This window comes from Rhinatrema bivittatum, chromosome 4 (assembly GCF_901001135.1).
Source record: "Rhinatrema bivittatum chromosome 4, aRhiBiv1.1, whole genome shotgun sequence".
NCBI classification, from domain to species: Eukaryota; Metazoa; Chordata; class Amphibia; order Gymnophiona; family Rhinatrematidae; genus Rhinatrema; species Rhinatrema bivittatum.
The window spans coordinates 344,578,244-344,598,870 of NC_042618.1; the positions used below are offsets into that span (position 1 = coordinate 344,578,244).

The 20,627-nt window shown below is 47.8% G+C and overlaps 1 protein-coding gene across 2 annotated transcripts in view; it reads right to left on the minus strand.

The window, feature by feature from the left end:
* Positions 1 to 20,627, minus strand: part of HEATR9 (HEAT repeat containing 9) — a 94,391-nt gene that overhangs the window by 31,753 nt on the left and 42,011 nt on the right. For both annotated transcript variants that reach the window (XM_029600614.1, XM_029600613.1), the window contains exons 8-9: positions 11,440 to 11,496; positions 10,671 to 10,731 (exon numbers count right to left, since the gene is read on the minus strand). In XM_029600614.1, coding sequence (XP_029456474.1) covers positions 10,671 to 10,731; positions 11,440 to 11,496 — 118 coding nt within the window. The remainder of the gene's footprint in view (positions 1 to 10,670; positions 10,732 to 11,439; positions 11,497 to 20,627) is intronic.

Below are 20,627 nucleotides of genomic sequence, written 5' to 3' on the forward strand. Positions count from 1 at the left end.
TTCTTTGTATATTGAGATTGTGGCTAATGATTTTTTTGCCACTTAAAATTAATATAAATTTCTACTCAGTATCACAAAGCAAACTGGCCATCAGAATACATTGGTTTAAATATTATATCATTGACATATTCAATTGATTTTTTAACTATATCTATTGGACAGTTCAATCGATTTTTTAACTATCTGTTGAACAGTTCAACAATATAAACCAATCTTACTCAATGGCATTACAATAATTGAATTTTGAACCACAATTGAACTTCCAGTATCGCAAACACTTGTGATTACATCATGAACATAACCTTGGCTGAAGTTGCCGCAATTAAGAAATTGAAGCGATTGAGGCAACTTCAGCCAAGGTTATGAAGTGGACCGCATAGCCGAAAGATATGTGGGCTAAAAGATGACAAGATAAGTTTCTGTCGGGACAAGATAGGCTTTTTTGCCATCATCTAAACAGGTTTTACTGTTACCATTACTGTCGGGTGACATCAATACTAGATTTATTCAGTTTGTGGAAATCCCATTACCGGAAGCCAACTTGGAAGATAGTGTGGCTCCATGGTTTAAAAAAATTTTTTAAAACCTAATTTTTCGCTCATTGAAATTCACAATTTGAACTGTGGTCGATAAGAAGTGTCATCGTTGGGAGCCGAATTTGGTCCAGCACCTGAATCTATATAAATGGGACTGCTTCTTAGTGAAATTTTCACATAGATAAATGCTGAAGTATCCAAAGATATAATCAATTGTCAATTTTGTAATTGGTTTGATATGTATCCAAACTAACATATGGTTGAAATTTTCATTAGAAATGTTCATGATGTAATCACAAGTGTTTGCGATACCGGAAGTTCAATTGTGGTTCAAAATTCAATTATTGTAATGCCATTGAGTAAGATTGGTTTATATTGTTGAACTGTTCAACAGATAGTTAAAAAATCGATTGAACTGTCCAATAGATATAGTTAAAAAATCAATTGAATATGTCAATGATATAATATTTAAACCAATGTATTCTGATGGCCAGTTTGCTTTGTGATACTGAGTAGAAATTTATATTAATTTTAAGTGGCAAAAAAATCATTAGCCACGATCTCAATATACAAAGAAATAGAAATTGAATTAATTTTGAATTCAGGTGGTTGGACAATTGGCCATATTTAGTGTTATTTCTGAGCTCAAAAAATTATATAAAAAGTTTTTTAAAAAATTGTGTAAAATCAAAAAAAGATTTTCTTAAATAAAATTTGTATTTTATAAAGTATCATATTGGTAGATCACGGGATTCAATTGGATGTCAGTCTAATTCCAACTAGTTAATTTTCTGTTCATTATCGTATACTAGTTTTTCTCCCTCACAATTGTTCTAGCAAAAATGACACAGAGGCTGCTGGCAGTGGGGTCACCAGGACAAGTCTAGGAAGCCCTGGCTAATGGATATATTGTGACACAAGCTTTCGTGGATAAGCGTCCACTTCACCAGATGATAAAGCTGGTACTTCAATAAATCCTTTAGGCACCATCAATCTCTGCATCACTTTTATTTCTTATCTTGTATCATGTTTTAAGCATATTCCTACTTCCTCCCTTCCTATCCTTCCATCTCTCTTTTCCCTTATTTTCATTTCTTTCAGCACCCTCCTGCCTTCATCACAGATCCCCTCTCTGTGTCTGGCACATGGGCGTGAGCAGTTCATTTTTCTGGAAGAAAAAAAAAAAAAGATGCAGTTGCTCACTTGCAACTTCCCATCTGGTGGGAAAATAGAACAAGCAGGACTGCTACAGATCACTGCACAGAAACTACACGCTGGCAGAATACCGCACCTTGATCACACAGACAAAACATGAATAGATCCTCACTAAATACAGAATAGGTGACCCGAAATTGTAAATAGAAAAAACTGGAGACCCCAAAGAAGCCAGACTCTGCATGCAGAGCAAGGCTGATGAATTAGAAACACAAACGCATTTCCTCCTGTACCATGCAAAATACAAAATGATGCCGCACGTTTCCATTCCCAAAGCTGACATATTTGAATCACTAAACCAAAAAGAAAAAAGATTTTGTTTTCTATCTTTGTACTTCCCAACCTCCTTATGCTCCTTTGCCCTTTCCCGTTTCTTTCCCCTCCTCCACCGCCACCCCTCCCGGGACCCGGTATCCGCTCTGTCTCTCATCTCCCTCCTCCCAGCAGGCACCCTGAATCCCCCTCTCTCTTTCCCCAGGGATCCAGCATTAGTCATCTCCTCTCCTCACTTCCCTAACCCAGGCAACCGTCTCTTTTCCCCGAGTCCCTTCTCCACGCAGAAGAGAGAACACGGGGGTGAGGGAGTGGAGGTGGCACAGGATCTATGGGTTGTTTTTTCTTTTTAGGAACCATAGACCAATTCAAACAAGGGCAAGAAAAAGTGATGGCATCCAGTACTGGCACCTACCTCCTGAAAAAAAGCCCCAAGAATGAGTCAGGTGAGGTGTACCAGGTGTTGCATGTCCTTTGCCTCCCCCCAGCGCCCCGCTGGATTATCCCGCTAATATAACTTTTGTACCATTTTGTAGGCCGTTTAGTTTGGAATTTAAGACAGCGTCAGATTGACCATATTAAAGGCCGAATTTTCAAAGGCCAAAGCACACCTATACCGGGAGATAGGCGCATGGCCGGGATGTGTGTGTGCCGCGTGGCTTTTCAAACCTCTGCGGCACACGCGTATCTCCTGGTAGGCGCAGAGGAACAGGTTTCAGGAAAAGGGATGGACTGGAGGTGAGAAGTGAGCGGGGCATGGGCGGGCCGGTACAGTGCCATTAAGGCACTGTACCGGCTGAAGTGCACGCCGGAAACAACGGAGCCGCACAACTTGCTGCTGCTCTGGACTTTGGGTAAGTAAGAAAACGAAAAACTAGGGTAGGCAGTGGGGTTTTAGGGGTCGGGGCTAGTAGGGGAAAAGGGAGGCAGGTTAGGTTCCCTCCCAGGAAGGAGCTGGGGAAAAGGCCTATTCTGTCACCGCGTGCAGGTTGTAAAATCCCCCCCACTTATGCACGCAATTCGGCAATCGTGCGCACATTCGCGCGCCAATATAAAATCGTGCGCGCATGTGGACGCAGGTAGCGGATTTTATAACATGCATGTGTCAGAAGGCGGTACATGAAGGAAATAGGAAAATTGGTTCTTACCTGCTAATTTTCATTCCTGTAGTACCACGGATCAGTCCAGGACAGCTGAGTTTTGCCTCCCCACCAGCAGATGGAGACAGAAGAAGACTTTACGGACTCTGTCCTATACCCCTGAGGTGCCACCTAGTGTCTGCCAGTATGATTCAGTAGCCAAGCAGAAAAACCAGATACAAAAAAACATAACTATCAACCATAAAAACACCTCTCTCGCAGAGCAGAGGATATGAAAACACTACATTAACCGTATTGAACCCAAATGTCGACAAAAAAGCAGAGAATAAAACTTGCATAGAGAATGACCAGCCACCAGCCGAGCAGACTCTCCATTGTCTTCCTGGGCGGGCGTCTGGACTGATCCGTGGTACTACAGGAACGAAAATTAGCAGGTAAGAACCAATTTTCCTTTCCCTGTACATACCCGGATCAGTCCAGGACAGCTGGGATGTACCAAAGCTATCTTAACCAGGGTGGGACTGAGAGAGTCCCGCTCGGAGCACACTGGCCCCAAAGGAACCGGGCTCTGGAGCCCGGACATCGAGCCGATAATGTCTGGCAAAGGTATGCGGAGACTGCCAGGCTGCCGCCCTACAAATTTCCTGTGGCGACACCTGCTGACACTCCGCCCAAGACGTCGACTGCGAACAAGTAGAATGAGCCTTAAGGCCAGAAGGAAGTGTACGACCCTGAACCAGGTAAGCAGAGGAAATCGCCTCCTTCAACCATCGGGCAATCGTTGACTTAGATGCCTTCTGCCCTTTTCTGGGCCCACTCCAAAGTACGAAGAGGTGGTCCGAAAGCCGAAAACCGTTCGTTACCTCTAAATAGCATAACAGAGCCCTCTTCACGTCCAACTTCTGCAACTCCTTTGCCTCTGGAGAAGAAGAATCCACCCCCGCAAAGGAAGAAAGTTCCACCGACTGGTTCACATGAAAAGAGGACACCACCTTCGGGAGAAAAGAGGGAACGGTTCTCAGGGAGACTCCCGCCTCGGAAATCCGCAAGAAGACTGTCGGGGCGCGTTCTGACGAAAGGACGGCCCGGTGGACCGAGAAGACCGGAAGCGACGATTCCCCCGAGAACGATTCCGCTGAGGAAAAGCACTCTTAGACCAGAATCTATCCTCCGGCAACCGGTGAACCTTGTTCTCACCCAGAGACTTAATCAGATCGTCCAACTGTTGCCCAAAGAGGAGCTTCCCCTTAAATGGTAAGGAACCCAGCTGCGTTTTTGAAGAGGTATCCGCTGCCCAGTGCCTGAGCCATAGGAGCCTGCGGGCCAAAACCACTGAGACCATCGTCCAGGCAGACGTCCTCAGGAGATCATACAGGGTGTCAGCGCCGTACGCAACCGCCGCTTCCAGCCGACTAGCTCGCTCTGCTGCCGCACCAGACAGGTCGGACTCAGCCTGCCAATCCTGAACCCATCGGAGACAAGCCCTTTGGGCGAAGCTGGTACACATAGCTGCCCTGAACCCCAGGGCCGACACCTCAAAAATTCTCTTAAGTTGCAGCTCCAGTTTACGATCCTGCAGGTCTTTCAAGGCTGTACCCCCTGTTACCGGAATAGTGGTCCTTTTGGTAACCGCGGCAACTGCGGAATCAATCTTGGGAAGCCTGAAGAGCTCCAACGCATCCTCCGGGAGCGGGTACAATTTTTCCATCGCTCGGCCGACCTTTAAACCTAGCTCCGGATTGTCCCATTCCTTATACAATAAGTCCGTGACCGACCAGTGAAAGGGACCGACCAGTGAAAGGGACCTCAGAGACCCACCATGACGGGGTCCATAGAACCAACCCTGGAATCCTCGGGGGGGACTTCAATAGCGAGCTCCTCTAGAATAACCGGTATCAGCGGCCCTAGCTCATCTCTTCGAAACAGGCGCACCACCTTGGGATCATCGCCGTCAGTCGCTCTAACTCCTTTTTGAAAGTTAGTGCCAGTAGCTTGGTTTCACTCTGGTTAAGGTGGAGCCCATCCTTTTGGAAAAGTCTCCCCCTTCCCCAAAAGTTTTCCCAGTTCCTTACAAAACTGAGGACCCCATCTGCGAACCAGAGTTCCATGGCTTCGTCGGAGAGTTCCCACTCCCCTGGGTCGATTGTCTGCCGACTCAGATAATCCGCCTGCATGTTGTCGGTGCCCGCGATGTGCGATGCCGCCAGAAGAGCGTGATGTTTTTCCGCCCAAACCATGAGTTGCTCCGCCTCGGCGGCCACTGGCTGACACTTGGTACCACCCTGCCGGTTGATGTAGGCCACCGTCGTTGCATTGTCTGACAGGACTCTGACAGCCTGATTGAACACCAGTGGTAGAAACTGTTGTAGTGCCAAGTGAACTGCTCTTGTTTCCAGGAGATTGATCGACCAGTTCGTCTCCTCCGAGGACCATTGGCCTTGCACAGCTCGCGACTGACAGACTGTTCCCCAACTGGAGAGGCTGGCATCCGTTGTCACTACTACCCATTGGGGGACCTCAAGGTTCACCCCAAGCTGCAAGTGCTCCAGAATCAGCCACCACCCAAGACTGGATGTGGCGGACTCTGTGAGTGGTAAGGGGGCCTGAAACTCCTCCGACTTCGGGTTCCAACGGGAAAGTAACACTCTCTGTAGAGGTCTCATGTGAGCAAATGCCCATGGTACCAATTCCAGGGTGGACGCCATGGAACCGAGGACTTGCAAATAGTCCCAGGCCTTGGGGAGAGGAAGAGACAAAATCTGTCTGACCTGCTGCATCAGCTTGGAGATCCGATCCTCCTGAAAAAACACATTCCCCACACGGGTGTCGAACCTGGCTCCCAAGAAGTCTAGTTCCTGAGATGGGAGAAGGTTGCTTTTGGCCTGATTGACGACCCATCCCAAGGACTCCAGGAGACTCATGACTCTGTCGACCACGGCCTCGCAGAGAATTTTCGACTTTGCTCGAATAAGTCAATCGTCCAGATACGGGTGAACCAACACGCCCTCCTTCCGCAGGGCTGCTGCCACGACCAACATCACCTTGGTAAACATGCAAGGCGCTGTTGCTAAGCCGAATGGCAGGTCACAGAATTGAAAATGCCTACCAAGGATCTTGAACCGAAGGAACTTCTGGTGGTCTTTGCAGATGACTATGTGCAAATACTCTTCTGTCTATTGCGTCCGGCGGTCTTCGATGGCTTCGCCCCGCCTACCTTTCTCTACTTTCGGCTCCTCCCACTCACCTTGGACTGATGGCCGCCACGGTGTCTGCTTGCCGTTCTCTCTGGCGTCCCCGGACCGGCTTTGGTGCTGCCTCCCACCATTCTCCTTCAAGGTACCTCTAGGGCGCATGCGCCGCCCTCATCTTTAACTCTATGTTGGCGCGAACCTCAGGGGTGTCCCACTGTTCTGACGTCACGTCTTCCAGGTATATCTGCCTACAGTATTTGCTAGCTCGTTCAGTTAGTAACAGGATTCGTATGGATGGGATTCGCTCTCCGTTCCTAAGCTACTCTGCCACTCCAGCGTTATCTGGAACTCTTACTACCCTTCGGGGTCTCTAACGGGGTACCCGCTCCTCGGGGGCCTCTTTGCTTCTTTCAGGTGCTATCAGGAAACCGGTACTTGCTCTTCAAGGGCCCATGTTCCCTGTGTCGCTGCCTGCAACCTCTACCCTTCTACTTGGAAGAACTAACTTACAGTTACCATCAGTGAGTACAGAATCCATCTCTCTCCACAGTACTGCTTCACTGGAATCAGGTACTCGCTCCTCAAGGGCCTGCTCTCCGCTCCGGTGCCAGATCTCTCGTCTAGTGGAATCTCTGTTACTGCTAAGTGAGTACAACACTACTGAGTCTCTCTGCTCTAAGGGATCAGGTACTCGCTCCTCGAGGGCCTGCTCTCCCTGTCTTGGAGCTTCTCCTATTTCTACATTGGGACTCTGAATGTTAATCTTATTGTGTGCTTATAACTCTCAGTCTCTTTCCACTATAGCACTGCCTCGCAGAGGATCCGCTGTTCCAGCGTTCTGTGAGAGAAGCACCCAGTAGGGCACTACAACCACTAGTCACTACTGCCACCTCTGGTGGCCATTCACACTGTTTAATAAAAGATTCAAATCTGTGTTTGTCTGTCCGGAATCTAGCCTGACACATGGTCCCTCTCGGGACTGCCCCTCGTGGGCGTGGTCAGCTGCCACAGTGTCCAAGGATCCACCCAAACACCATTAACCATAACACCGTCAAGTCTAGGGAAGCCAAGAATTTGCCCGTGCGCACCGCCACAATGACGAAATGCAGGGTTTCCATCCGGAAGCGTGGAATCTTGAGGGCTCGGTTCACCTTCTTCAAGTCTAGGATCGGTCGAAACGAACCTTCCTTCTTTGGGACGATGAATTAGATGGAGTATCGTCCCGTTGTCCACTCTGCCCTGGGAACTGGGACAATAGCCCCCAGAGAGACCAAGCGGTCGAGGGTCTGTCAGACGTTGCGTGCTTTTAAGTGGGAACCGCAAGGAGAGATTAGAAAAAGATCTCGGAGAGGCCAAGCAAACTCCAATGCGTAGCCTCTCTTTATGATAGTTAGAACCCATTGGTCGGAAGTTATCTTGACCCATTCCTCGTAGAAGTCAGACAGCCGTTCAACCACCCGGAGAACCGAGGAGTGGGCCGGCTGCATCTCATTGGGTGGACTTGGTTCTGGGCTGGCACCGTCGCGGGTGGGTCTGTGGCTGCGAAAGGAATGAGACCAGGACTGCACTCTGCCCGCGGACTGTCACTGACTGGTAACAGGAGCTCTGCTCTGCCGAAATCTCCGCTGTCCCCAAAAATGAGAACGGGTCTGCGAGAAAGGTCTTGAAGGTCGAGGCTTGTCCTCCAGAAGCCTATGAACCTTGTTCTCCCCCAAGGACTTAATTAACTGTTCCAGGTCCTCCCCAAAGAGAAATTTACCCTTGAAAGGTAACGAACTCAGTTGAGCCTTGGAGGATACATCAGCTGACCAGTTGTGTAGCCACAGGAGCCTTCTTGCCGAAACCGCCGACGCCATGGTTCTGGAAGACGTACGGAAGAGGTCATATAAGAAATCAGCTCCATATGCCACTGCCGCCTCCAAGTGCTCCACCTGAGCGGATTCCTGAGGTGGGAGGTCCTGGGAAGTCAGCAATTGGACCCAGCGAAGGCTCTCCCGGAGCATAAAACAACTGCAAACGGCTGCACAGATCCCCAGCACCAAGACATCAAAAATTTGTTTCAGCAGAACCTCAAGCTTTCTGTCTTGGAGGTCCTTAAGGACCGCTGCCCTGGCAACTGGGATTGTGGTCCTCTTCAAGACTGCCGACACAGAGGCATTTACCTTGGGAGACCGAAGAACCTCCAAGACCTCCTCAGGCAAGGGATATAATTTGTCCATTGCCCTCCCCACTCTGAGGCCCACCTCCGGAACATCCCATTCGCGGGTCATCAACTGCTGAAGCATGGTATGAAGAGGAAAAATCTTGGATGGTCCCCGCAATCCTGCCAGGACCGGGTCCACGGAATCCGGAGGGAGAGTTTCTTGTGGAAGATCTACACCGAGCTCCGCCAGGACCCACGGGATGTGGGTCTAATTCCTCTTGATGAAACAGTCGAACCACCTTTGGATCATTGCCCTCTAACGGTGTCCTTTTTTCAATATCCTCCTCTGGGTCACCTCCCGGAAGGGCCAGGGGACCCAACAGCACATCCGAAGCACCAGTGGCCGCCATTGCAGGGCTGGAGGCCCCGTCTCCCGGGAGGGACGATCCCTGCAACTTTTTGACACAGAGCGACCCCTGGAACTCTTGACGATGGGGAGCCTTCCGCAGTGGATGCTCCGGTCTCCCCTGCAGGGTGACTCCTGGCTGCTGGCTTTGAGTAGCTAAAAATGCTTTGTGCATTAAAAGCACAAAGTCCAGGGAAAATGCTGAAGGACAACTCCCCTCCTCCACCGGGGGATAGGGCCCCTCGTCCGATCCATCCAGTGAGGGATCCTGGATGTCCTCCGGGCTGCCGGGAACCGGTGATAGATCGGGCGGGAGCTCTCCTCCCCCCAATGTTCTTTTCTGCTCTGCAGCAAAAGTTTCCAAGATGGCCACCGTTCCCGCGTTCAGTGGGAACAGATCGGCCTGAGCGAGCTGATCGGCTGCCTGTTTGCCAGCTCCTCACGGCTTTGGCAGTCGCTCCGAGGGACCTTCCCCTCCTGGAACGCAGCGCACGCAGAGCCCAGAGCGAGAGAGTCGCAAAGCAGACTCCCCGCAGGCCACACATCGCGTCAGCCGTGGCATCGGTAGACAGGGGAGGGGCCGAGGGAAACCATGCGGCCAGGCAGAGAAGTCTACCCGCAGGACAGACACTGCTACCACTGCCCCCCCGAACGCTCCTTACACCCTGGGACCGTCCAATTAACAAGCCTGCCACCTGGTCCTCTGTCCAGCATCGGGTCTTTTTTTTTTTTTGTAGCCGGCTGCTACCGAAGAAGACGGACAGGCTGCTGCTTTTTTTTTTTTTTTTTTAAATCGGACTGTGGGTAAGTGGGGGGAGGGACTGAACTACGGATGCCTTACCGTTTGGGAGCCCCGCGGGGTCACCAATCCCAGCTCCTCACACCCTGCAACCAGGAGGGATGGCCCCACTGGGACCTGCCTACCTCCTGGGAGGATTCTCAACACCTCTAAACAAAAGGTGAAGACCTCCATCTGCTGGAGACAGAGAAATACTGAGGAGATGCAAGTGGCACACCGGTCTAATAGAGAGTGCTCTACAAGTTTTTCTCTGTCTCCATCTGCTGGAAGGGAGGCTGATCCGGGTACATTCAGGGAATGGTTGTTCTAACACATGATCTCACTTTTATTTTGAATGTACGATTTCTGATTATTACCAATAAAGGGGCAGATTTTCAAAGGGTTACATGCGTAACATACGCACGTAACCCCCGAAAAGCTGTCCCAAGCTGCCCCTGCACGCGCCAAGCCTATCTTGCATAGGCTCGGCGGCGTGAGCAAGCCCCGGGACACACTATTGTCCCGGGGCTTCGAAAAAGGGGTGTTCCGGGCGCGGGGCCATGGGCGGGGCACCGGCCTGGGGGCATTCCGGGGGCGACAGCTGCCGTGCTGGGGGATGGTGCGCCGGCAGCTGGCTAGCGCGCGCAATTTACGCCTGCCCAGAGGCAGGTGTAACTTTCCTGATAAAGGTCAGGAGGGGGTTTTAGATAGGGCTGGGGGGCGGGTTAGATAGGGGAAGGGAGGGGAAGGTGCAGTGGGGGGGGGCGGAGTGAACGGAGGAAGGCTGCGTGTCTCGGCATGTGCAAGTTGCACAATTGTTCACACCCTTGCGCGCGCCGACCCTGGATTTTATAACATGCACGTGGCAGTACGCGCATGTTATAAAATAGAGCGTAGATCTGTTCGTGCCGGGTTGCGCGAACAAATCTATGCCTGCGCGCAGGTTTAAAGATCTGCCCCAATATGTTTATTCCAAAAAAAAAAAAAAGAGTGCGGTGGGGGCAATTAAATGAAAACATTTCACTCACCCAGCAGGGTCAGGGCTTTGACTGTTTCATATCTGACACTCAGCAACCTGTTCACCTGCAGCTGGAAGGAGAAAACAATGATCTGGGTCAGACCCTAAGGAACCTATTTAATCAACTTTTTCTCCCATTTTGTGTCTATGGGAAAAATGGTTGACAAACAGAGCCCTAAAAAAGTAATCTCAAGAAAACTCACCTCCTCTTCTCCCTCCCAAGAGTCCTTTCCCAAGCTCCATGGGGCTGAAGAACCTCTGGTAGTATATTCTTTGTCTCTGCTGATTGCTATTCCCTTAACCACATATCTTTCTCATAATTCTAACACTTCCCTTGCAGAACATAAATATTAACAGCCTCCCTTGGACATTAAAACTAATTATCTCTAGATTATTAATACTTATAGTGTCCCCAAGATAAAAATACTAACATTTTCCCGGAGTATTAATACCATCAGCAGCACTCAGATACCGATGCTGAGAGTGCCCCCCAGGATATTAATACTAACGGTGTCTATGGAATATTAACACTTATATTATCAGCTCCAGAACAGAATACTAACATTACTCCAGTATACTTACATACTAACATGGTTCTCGTGTTCCTTTGCTAGGAGAACCATTGCATACTTATTTTGACTGATGTTGGTTCTGACTTCAGCACCTCCCTGAATAACACCCTGTTATTTCTAGTTCTTTCTCTCCAAAGATGTAAATAATACAAGCATTAAGCACACAGAAGGGAGAATAGATTAAGATTTGAAGATATTTATACATACTGTCTGACAAAGTGCTGAAACTACAAATTCATTCTTGTATCCGAGGTATCCCAGGGCCTAAAGAGAGAATAAAAACACAGCAGATACTGAACACAAAAGGTCCAGTTGCTTTCCTATCCTTACCCCTTCCATCCCGGAACAAGAAACATTTAATATCCCAAACATTTAATATTGCAGCCTTCCCAGCACCAGTCTCCCTGCCCCATTTTCCATGAGTGCAGCCTTTCTAGTACCACTCTCCAGTCCCATTCTCCCCCAGTGCATAAGAAGAAGAAGAAGAAGAAGAAGAAGAAAATGCCATAATGGGTCAGACCAAGGGTCCATCAAGCCCAGCATCCTGTTTCCAACAGTGGCCAATCCAGGCCACTAATGGCAGTGGCTATTCTCTAAGTGAACTTAATAGCAGGTAATGGACTTCTCCTCCAAAAACTTATCCAATCCTTTTTTAAACACAGCTATACTAACTGCACTAACCACATCCTCTGGCAACAAATTCCAGAGTTTAATTGTGCGTTGAGTAAAAAAGAACTTTCTCCAATTAGTTTTAAATGTGCCCCATGCTAACTTCATGGAGTGCCCCCCTAGTCGTTCTACTATCCGAAAGAGTAAATAACCGATTCACATCTACCCGTTCTAGACCTCTCATGATTTTAAACATCTCTATCATATCCCCCCTCAGTCGTCTCTTCTCCAAGCTGAAAAGTCCTAACCTCTTTAGTCTTTCCTCATAGGGGAGCTGTTCCATTCCCCTTATCATTTTGGCAGCCCTTCTCTGTACCTTCTCCATCGCAATTATATCTTTTTTGAGATGCGGCGACCAGAATTGTACACTGTATTCAAGGTGAGGTCTCACCATGGAGCGATACAGAGGCATTATGACATTTTCCGTTTTATTCACCATTCCCTTTCTAATAATTCCCAACATTCTGTTTGCTTTTTTGACTGCTGCAGCACACTGAACCGATGATTTCAATGTGTTATCCACTATGACACCTAGATCTCTTTCTTGGGTTGTAGCACCTAATATGGAACCCAACATTGTGTAATTATACATGGGTTATTTTTCCCTATATACATCACCTTGCACTTATCCACATTAAATTTCATCTGCCATTTGGATGCCCAATTTTCCAGTCTCACAAGGTCTTCCTGCAATTTATCACAATCTGCTTGTGATTTAACTACTCTGAACAATTTTGTGTCATCTGCAAATTTGATTATCTCACTCGTTGTATTTCTTTCCAGATCATTTATAAATATATTGAAAAGTAAGGGTCCTAATACATATCCCTGAGGCACTCCACTGCCCACTCCCTTCCACTGAGAAAATTGTCCATTTAATCCTACTCTGTTTCCTGTCTTTTAGCCAGTTTGTAATCCACGAAAGGACATCGCCACCTATCCCATGACTTTTTACTTTTCCTAGAAGCCTCTCATGAGGAACTTTGTCAAACGCCTTCTGAAAATCCCAGTACCAGTCTCTCCCAGTACAGCCTTCCCAGTCCCATTCTCTCCCACTGTAGCCATCTCAGTACCATTCTCCAGTCCCATTCTTTCCCAGTACATTCTTCCTATTCCCAGTTCCAGTCTCCCAGTCCAGCCTTCCCATCTAATTCCCTGGTACATTCCTACACTGTTGTCCTAAATTATCAATGATCTTTGTGACTTTCAGTAATTGCAGTAGAGAGATGTGGGGGTTTTTTAAACGTTAAGTTTACTGAAATTTCAAAGTTATTGACAAGCATACAAACTTGTAGTAATATACATGAGAGACAACAGGCAATAACAATGTATATAAAGCAAATCTCCAATAATTAAGTACACTTCACCTTTCATGTAATATTAAAGAAAATAGGGGAGATACCTAGATGAAGAAAAGAGCATAACATACAAAAGAAAAAATAGCAAGAGGTAATGAGAGGCAGCACATGATAATATAAATTACAAAGGCCTATAGTAAAAAAGCAAGCAGAGTCAGCAAAGGGACGGGAGTTCAAATAAGAGCATAAGTGAACACAATCAAAGTATCCATGTTTAATGCCAAGATGAATAATAACGCACTGACAAGGAAATCGAAGAGTAAATTTAGCACCTAAAGCCAGGACCACAGCACGCATTTGAAGAAATTTTTTCTGAAGTTCCTAAGTGGAACGTGTAATGTCAGGGAAAATCCAAACTCATTGGCCAAAAAAAAGGGACTATCTGTATCAAAAAAAAAGATTTTAAAATCCAATTTCTGTCATGAGAAAAAACAAAAGAGAGAAAAAGAGCCCCACGTCTAGAAATTACATTATCTGTGCAAGATTTCAAAAACTGAGTCAAATCCAAATTCGGCTCATGAATAGGGTCAGTCAGATTCAAGTCTGAAGACTTTATCATACAACTTTGGCAAAGGTAGGCATTGGTTCTGTAGGAATTTTTAGTACCTCAATTATATATTTCTTATCCATATCTATCAGGATAATTAAATTGGACTGAGGGAAATTCAAAATCCGTAGATTTAAATAACGGATAGTTTTTTCAAATTTTCCAATTTTCTTGAGTGGGAGAAATCCGATTTAACCAACATAAGAACATGCCATGGTGGGTCAGACCAAGGGTCCATCAAGCCCAGCATCCTGTTTCCAACAGTGGCCAATCCAGACCATAAGAACCTGGCAAGTACCCAAAAACTAAGTCTATTCCATGTTACTGTTGCTAGTAATAGCAATGGCTATTTTCTAAGTCAACTTAATTAATAGCAGGTAATGGACTTCTTTTCCAAGAACTTATCCAATCCTTTTTTAAACACAGCTATACTAACTGCACTAACAACATCATCTGGCAACAAATTCCAGAGTTTAATTGTGTGTTGAGTGAAAAAGAACTTTCTCCAATTAGTTTTAAATGTGTCACATGCTAACTGCATGGAGTGTCCCCTAGTCTTCCTATTATCTGAAAGAGTAAATAACCGATTCACATCTACCCGTTCTAGACCTCTCATGATTTTAAACACGTCTATCATATCCCCCCCTCAGCTGTCTCTTCTCCAAGTTGAAAAGTCCTAACCTCTTTAGTCTTTCCTCATATCATTTTGGTTGCCCTTCTCTGTACCTTCTCCATCGCAATTATATCTTTTTTGAGATGCGGCGACCAGAATTGTACACAGTATTCAAGGTGTGGTCTCACCATGGAGCGATACAGAGGCATTATGACATTTTCCGTTTTATTCACCATTCCCTTTCTAATACTGCCCAACATTCTGTTTGCTTTTTTGACTGCCGCAGCACACTGAAATGATGATTTCAATGTGTTATCCACTATGACGTCTAGATCTCTTTCTAATATGTGTAACTATAGCATGGATTATTTTTCCCTATATGCATCACCTTGCACTTATCCACATTAAATTTCATCTGCCATTTGGATGCCCAATTTTCCAGTCTCACAAGTCTTCCTGAAATTTATCACAATCTGCTTGTGATTTAACTACTCTGAACAATTTTGTATCATCTGCAAATTTGATTACCTCACTCGTCGTATTTCTTTCCAGATCATTTATAAATATACTGAAAAGTAAGGATCCCAATACAGATCCCTGAGGCACTCCACTGCCCATTCCCTTCCACTGAGAAAATTGTCCATTTAATCCTACTCTCTGTTTCCTGTCTTTTAGCCAGTTTGTAATCCATGAAAGGACATCGCACCTATCCCATGACTTTTTACTTTTCCTTGACAAAGTTCATGAGGAACTTTGTCAAATGCCTTCTGAAAATCCAAGTACACTACATCTACCGGTTCACCTTTATCCACATGTTTATTAACTCCTTCAAAAAAGTGAAGCAGAGTTGTGAGGCAAGACTTGCCTTGGGTAAAGCCAGGCTGACCGCCCACTCCACCGGACCCAACATATCTTGAACTTGCTGGAAAGAAAGAACCTGTTATTCCAAAGCAGAGATTTTTTGTGAATGGGAAAGTGTTTAAGTTTCAAGAGCTTGAAAACAACCAGCAAAAGTAGAAGTAACTTTGACCAAGGTTGATATACATTTCTCTAAAACCATTAGAGCTGACCAAAGCGAGTCCAAGGTAATAACAGGGGGCATTGGAAGTGCAGGGCGAAACAAAGGAAGCTCCATTCCTCTGCCATCCTGCAGAGTTTTCGATTCTCCGTGATCTTCAGTTTTCTCCTGCGGGGTTGAAGCAGTCATTTAGGACCTGTCCAGAAAATCTACTCCACGTCCAGGCCTCTCTAGTTGCAATGGAGTTGCTAAGCCCGGCTCCAAAGCAGCAACAAAACCAGTCTGTTGCGACCGTCGGTCTTCAACGGCTTTGCCCCACCTATCTCACTACTTGCGGCTCCCCCCGCTCACCTCGGACTACTGGTTGCCGCGGCGTCTGTTTGCCGCCCTCTCCGCTGTCCCCTTACTGGCTTTGGTGCTGCCTCCCGCCATGCTCTTCCAAGGTAACTTAGGGCCCGCCGCCCTCATCTTTATTTCCACGTTGGCGCGAACCTCAGGGGGTTCACCCTGATATGACGTCACGCTGCCCGGATATTTAAGCCTACAGTATTAGCTAGCTCATCGAGTTAGCAACGGTAACTCTACGGATGGGATTCGTTCTCCATACCGACGTTGCTCTGCCACTCCAGCGCTATCTGGAACTCTTACGCCCTTCGGGGTTGCTAACGGGGTACCCGCTCCTCAGGGGCCTCTTCTGCTTCTTTCAGGTGCTATCAGGAAACCGGTACTCACTCCTCGAGGGCCCATGTTCCTGAGTTTCCATCTATGAGTACAACTACCATCTATTCCACAGTACTGCTTCACTGGAACCAGGTACTCGCTCGAGGGCCTGCCCTCGAGGGCCTGCCCTCTGTTCTCTGTCTGTCGAGGAACAGAGGGCCTGCCCTCTGTTCCTCGACAGACCTCTCGTCTAATGGAATCTCTGTTACTGCTACGTGAGTACAATACAACTGAGTCTCTCTGCTCTAAGGGATCAGGTTCTCGCTCCTCGAGGACCTGCTCTCCCTGTCTCAGAGCTTCTCCTAATTCTACCTGGGACTCTGAATGCTTCTTTTTGTGTACTCATAACTCTCAGTCTCTTTCCACTACAGCACAGCCTAGCAGAGGATTCGCTGTTCCAGCATTCTGTGGGAGACCAGCCCAGCCGGGCTCAACATCTACTACTCACTACTGCCACCTCTGGTGGTTTCCAAAACTGCTTAATAAAAGATTCAAATCTGTGTTTGTGCGTCCAGAGTCTAGCCTGACACTGTGGTCCCTCACGAGACTGCCCCCCGTGAGTGTGGTCAGCTGCCACAGTATCCAAGGATCCACCCAAACATCAATAACCATAACACAGATGCAGTCACTGTTGTGTTTCGCGCTTGTGGCCTTCCACGAGCGCGGCCCCCTACCTTGCTCGCGCGGCGACCTGCCGTGGGAACTCCGGGGGAGACCCCTGACCTGATGCCGGTCGCTTCGGCGCGGGTCCCCGCTCTGGCCACTGGGTGGGAAGCCGTCCCTGCTCCTCCCTCGCGGTGTCCTGCAGCATTTACTCCGCGGAGAAATCCAAGATGGCCGCCGCCATCTTTAGGCACGAGGCCACGCCTCCTCATTAGATTTAAATGGACTTGATCCCTTTAACCAGGTTCAGCTGTTCCCTATGAGCCAGAGCAGAGGAAGTATAAAAGGAGGCTTCCTCTGCTCATTCCTCGACTTGGCAACTTTTGGGTTATTCAGGTCTGCTTGCTTTAGTGAGTTCTTATACTTTGGATCCTTGTTCCTGTCTTGTCTTTGTGCTCCTGGTTCCTGACTTCGGATTGGCTAGCGGTGATTCTCTGATGTGTGACTTCAGACTGGCAAGTGGTGATCCCTCGGTGTGTGACCTTGGACTGGTAAGCGACAACCCTCTGGCACTTGACCTTGGACTTCCTCTTGACCATCGTCTCCAAGGGCCCACCTAAGTCCCAGCGGCCCGGGTCCCTACGGGCTTCCAGGGGTAAAGCTCCAGTCAGCCCTTGCACCGAACACTCGACTTCTTGACCTCTCAAAGGTCCACCTAAGTCCCAGCGGTCCGGGTCCCTACGGGCTCCTCCTGGGGGGACCACGGGCTTCCAGTGGCGAAGACACAGTTCCTTTCCTCGACGTCACGACTCTTCGTCTGCCTCCACAGTCGCCTCTGTCTCCAGTGCCAAGGGTCAGCTGGTCACGTCTTCTGTTCCTACCTCGCCACTCGACAGAAGAACCTATGGATCTTCCTCCTAAGGTATTCCATCCTCCCGTCGGCCCAAGGGTTCACAAGCCTGAGCATAACAGTAACAAAGGGGGAATCCTCCCCAGAAGCCTCCAATCTAGGATCCACATGACCACTTGGTGGCGAGAAGTTGCCTGAGTTCCCCAGCACAGGAGGCTTAATCAGCGCTCCGGGGCTAAGGGTGGTTTCTAGGTCTGGCGAGAGGACCACCCACTCCACTGGACCCAACGCCAAGGACGCCACTGGGATAGGAAGCTCTCAATCGTAGGTTGAAAGGGATCAGATCCAGGAGTGGCTGGGACCAGATCCTGGATCTTAGCCTTACGTTTAGTATGAGGCATGGTGGTAAAAACAATGTAAAGAAAAGAGAGGAGCTCCAAAAACTCGTGCCTCTCAGCAAGCAGCCATCTTGGATCTCCCCAGTGGGGATGTTTTTTAAAATGCTGTCATTGAAGAATTTGGAAATAAATACATGTTGGAAAGAGGTACCACTTCTGATGTGGATGTCACCACTGCATTGAGTGAACTGAGTAGTGTTTATTGCCTGCCAACATTAGTGCTCCTGGTTTAATGCACCCACTTATCAATCATTTGCTCTCCCCTCCCAATTCTTTTTTGTAATTAAAGATTTTTATTGTCAGTCATCAAACAATAAAAATTACTCATTTCAATGACAACCAATTGTTGACTCTCATTTTTACATTAACAAACATACCCCTACCCCTAACCCCCCCCTTACCCATAAGCTAGATTTACATATATACAACTGCAAGAATAGCCAGAAATTATAATATAGGAAAGAAGTATATATGTTTCTAATCAAGTAAAACATAATGTGCAATTATGAGTTAGATTCTTCCCACTGTAGAAAAGGCCCCTATATATCTCGAAACATCGCTGTACGTTTAGATAATGCAGTTGAGATAGCTGCCATTCGAAAATAAGAATGTACTCTTTGTTGAACCCTTTGTAGAGAGGGAGCTTCCAGGCATTTCCAATTAAGTGCCAGCTGAGATCGATCTGCAATAAAAACTTGCTGACAAAATTGTAGTTGGCATTTCCCCAGTGGTTGAGAGGGCACATTAAGCAGTATTAAACCCACATCCTTAAATTGCCAAGCCCTAATATCCCCTCTAACCAGTTTGTTACTGCCATCCAGAATAATGAAATCTTCCTGCAGCCCTACCAAATGTGAAAAAGGTGCCTACTCCTCCGCATTCTCTCCAACAAAGAGCACTTAGGGAAGAATATCTACGATGTAGTCTTTGTGGAGTAAGATTCCACCTTACAAGCAATTTATAACAATTTTCTTACAATGTTGCTGATGCAGAACATTTCCTAACTGAGTTATAGACCTGATCCCATATTTCTAAAGTGAGCTGTTTCCCCAGATCAACTTCCCAAGCCCTAAGGGAATGGTTGTCTAACAGGTCCATTCAGTAGGGAATGAATTTTAGAGACCAGACCTCTTTTCCTATCTGCTTCCTCACAAAAATGTTAAAAAAAAAGTCTTTCCTTTAGTCAATGAGGGGGAAAACCTCTGGGAAGCGGAGGAAAAGTATTACTTGATGGTAGGCTAGGAAATCTATGCTGGTCAGATCATACTTGGCCTTCATATCACCCTGGGACACAGTGGAGCCTCCCAGCAGATTATGCTTCATTCGGGTAATTCCTTGCCTTCGCCACTCCCTGAAGGACTTATTAAGATTGCCTATTGGGAATGATCGATTATGGAATAAATGGGATAGCAAATGTTGCTTACCTGTAACAGGTGTTCTCACAGGACAGCAGGATGTTAGTCCTGACATATGGGTGACATCATCAGGATGGAGCCCAATCACGGAAAACTTCTGTCAAAGTTTCCAGAACTTTGACTGGCCCCTACTGGGCATGCCCAGCATGGTACTAACCCTGCAGCCAGCAGGGGTCCCCGTTCAGTCTTATTTGAAAGCTACAGGCAGTGCCAAAAAATAAAACAACAAAACGTTACAAACCCACCACCGAGGGGCGGCGGGTGGGTTTCATGAGGACTAACATGTCCGGTGTCCCCCACCGATTCACTATCATCTTGAAGGCTGCGGACGACAGCCTCCATTCTCCTGGGTCTAGACTTTCCTTGCTGAGGAAGTCTGCTGTGATGTTGTCTTTCCCGGCGATGTGGATGGCGGATATCTCCTGGAGGTTTGCTTCCGCCCACGCCATCAGGGGGTCTATTTCTAGGGACACCTGTAGGATCCTGGTTCCCCCCTGCCGGTTGATGTAGGCCACTGTTGTGGCGTTGTCCGACATTACTCTGACCGCTTTGTTTCGAAGTCTGTGAGCGAACCGCAGGCAGGCTAGTCTGACTGCCCGCGCTTCTAGGTGGTTGATGTTCCATCCCACCTCTTCTGTGTTCCACTGCCCTTGGGCGGTTAACTCCTCGCAGTGTGCTCCCCATCCTCGTAGACTGGCATCTGTGGTGAGTAGGGTCCAGGTTGGGGAGGATAGTCTTGATCCCCGGCTCATGTGGCTGGCCTGCAGCCACCACCGTAGCTGGGTCCGAACTCTGCCTGGGAGTGATAGACGTATGGTGTAGTTCTGGGACCGTGGGCTCCACAGTGATAGAAGTGAGTGCTGTAGGGGCCTCATGTGGGCTCTTGCCCATGGCACTACTTCCAGTGTGGATGCCATCAGCCCGAGGACTTGCAGGTAATCCCATGCTGTGGGACGAGGATCGACCAGTAAGGTTTGCAGCCGGTTCCACAATTTTGATCTCCTTATGGGGGTCAGGCTGACCTTGTCCTCTTTGGTGTCGAATCGTACTCCTAGGTATTCCAGCGACTGTGAAGGCTGTAGGGAGCTTTTGTGTGTGTTGACCACCCATCCTAGGCTCTCCAGTAGAGTTATGACTCTGCTGGTTGCTTGGTGGCTTTCCTCCGGTGACTTTGCCCTGATCAGCCAATCGTCTAGGTAAGGGT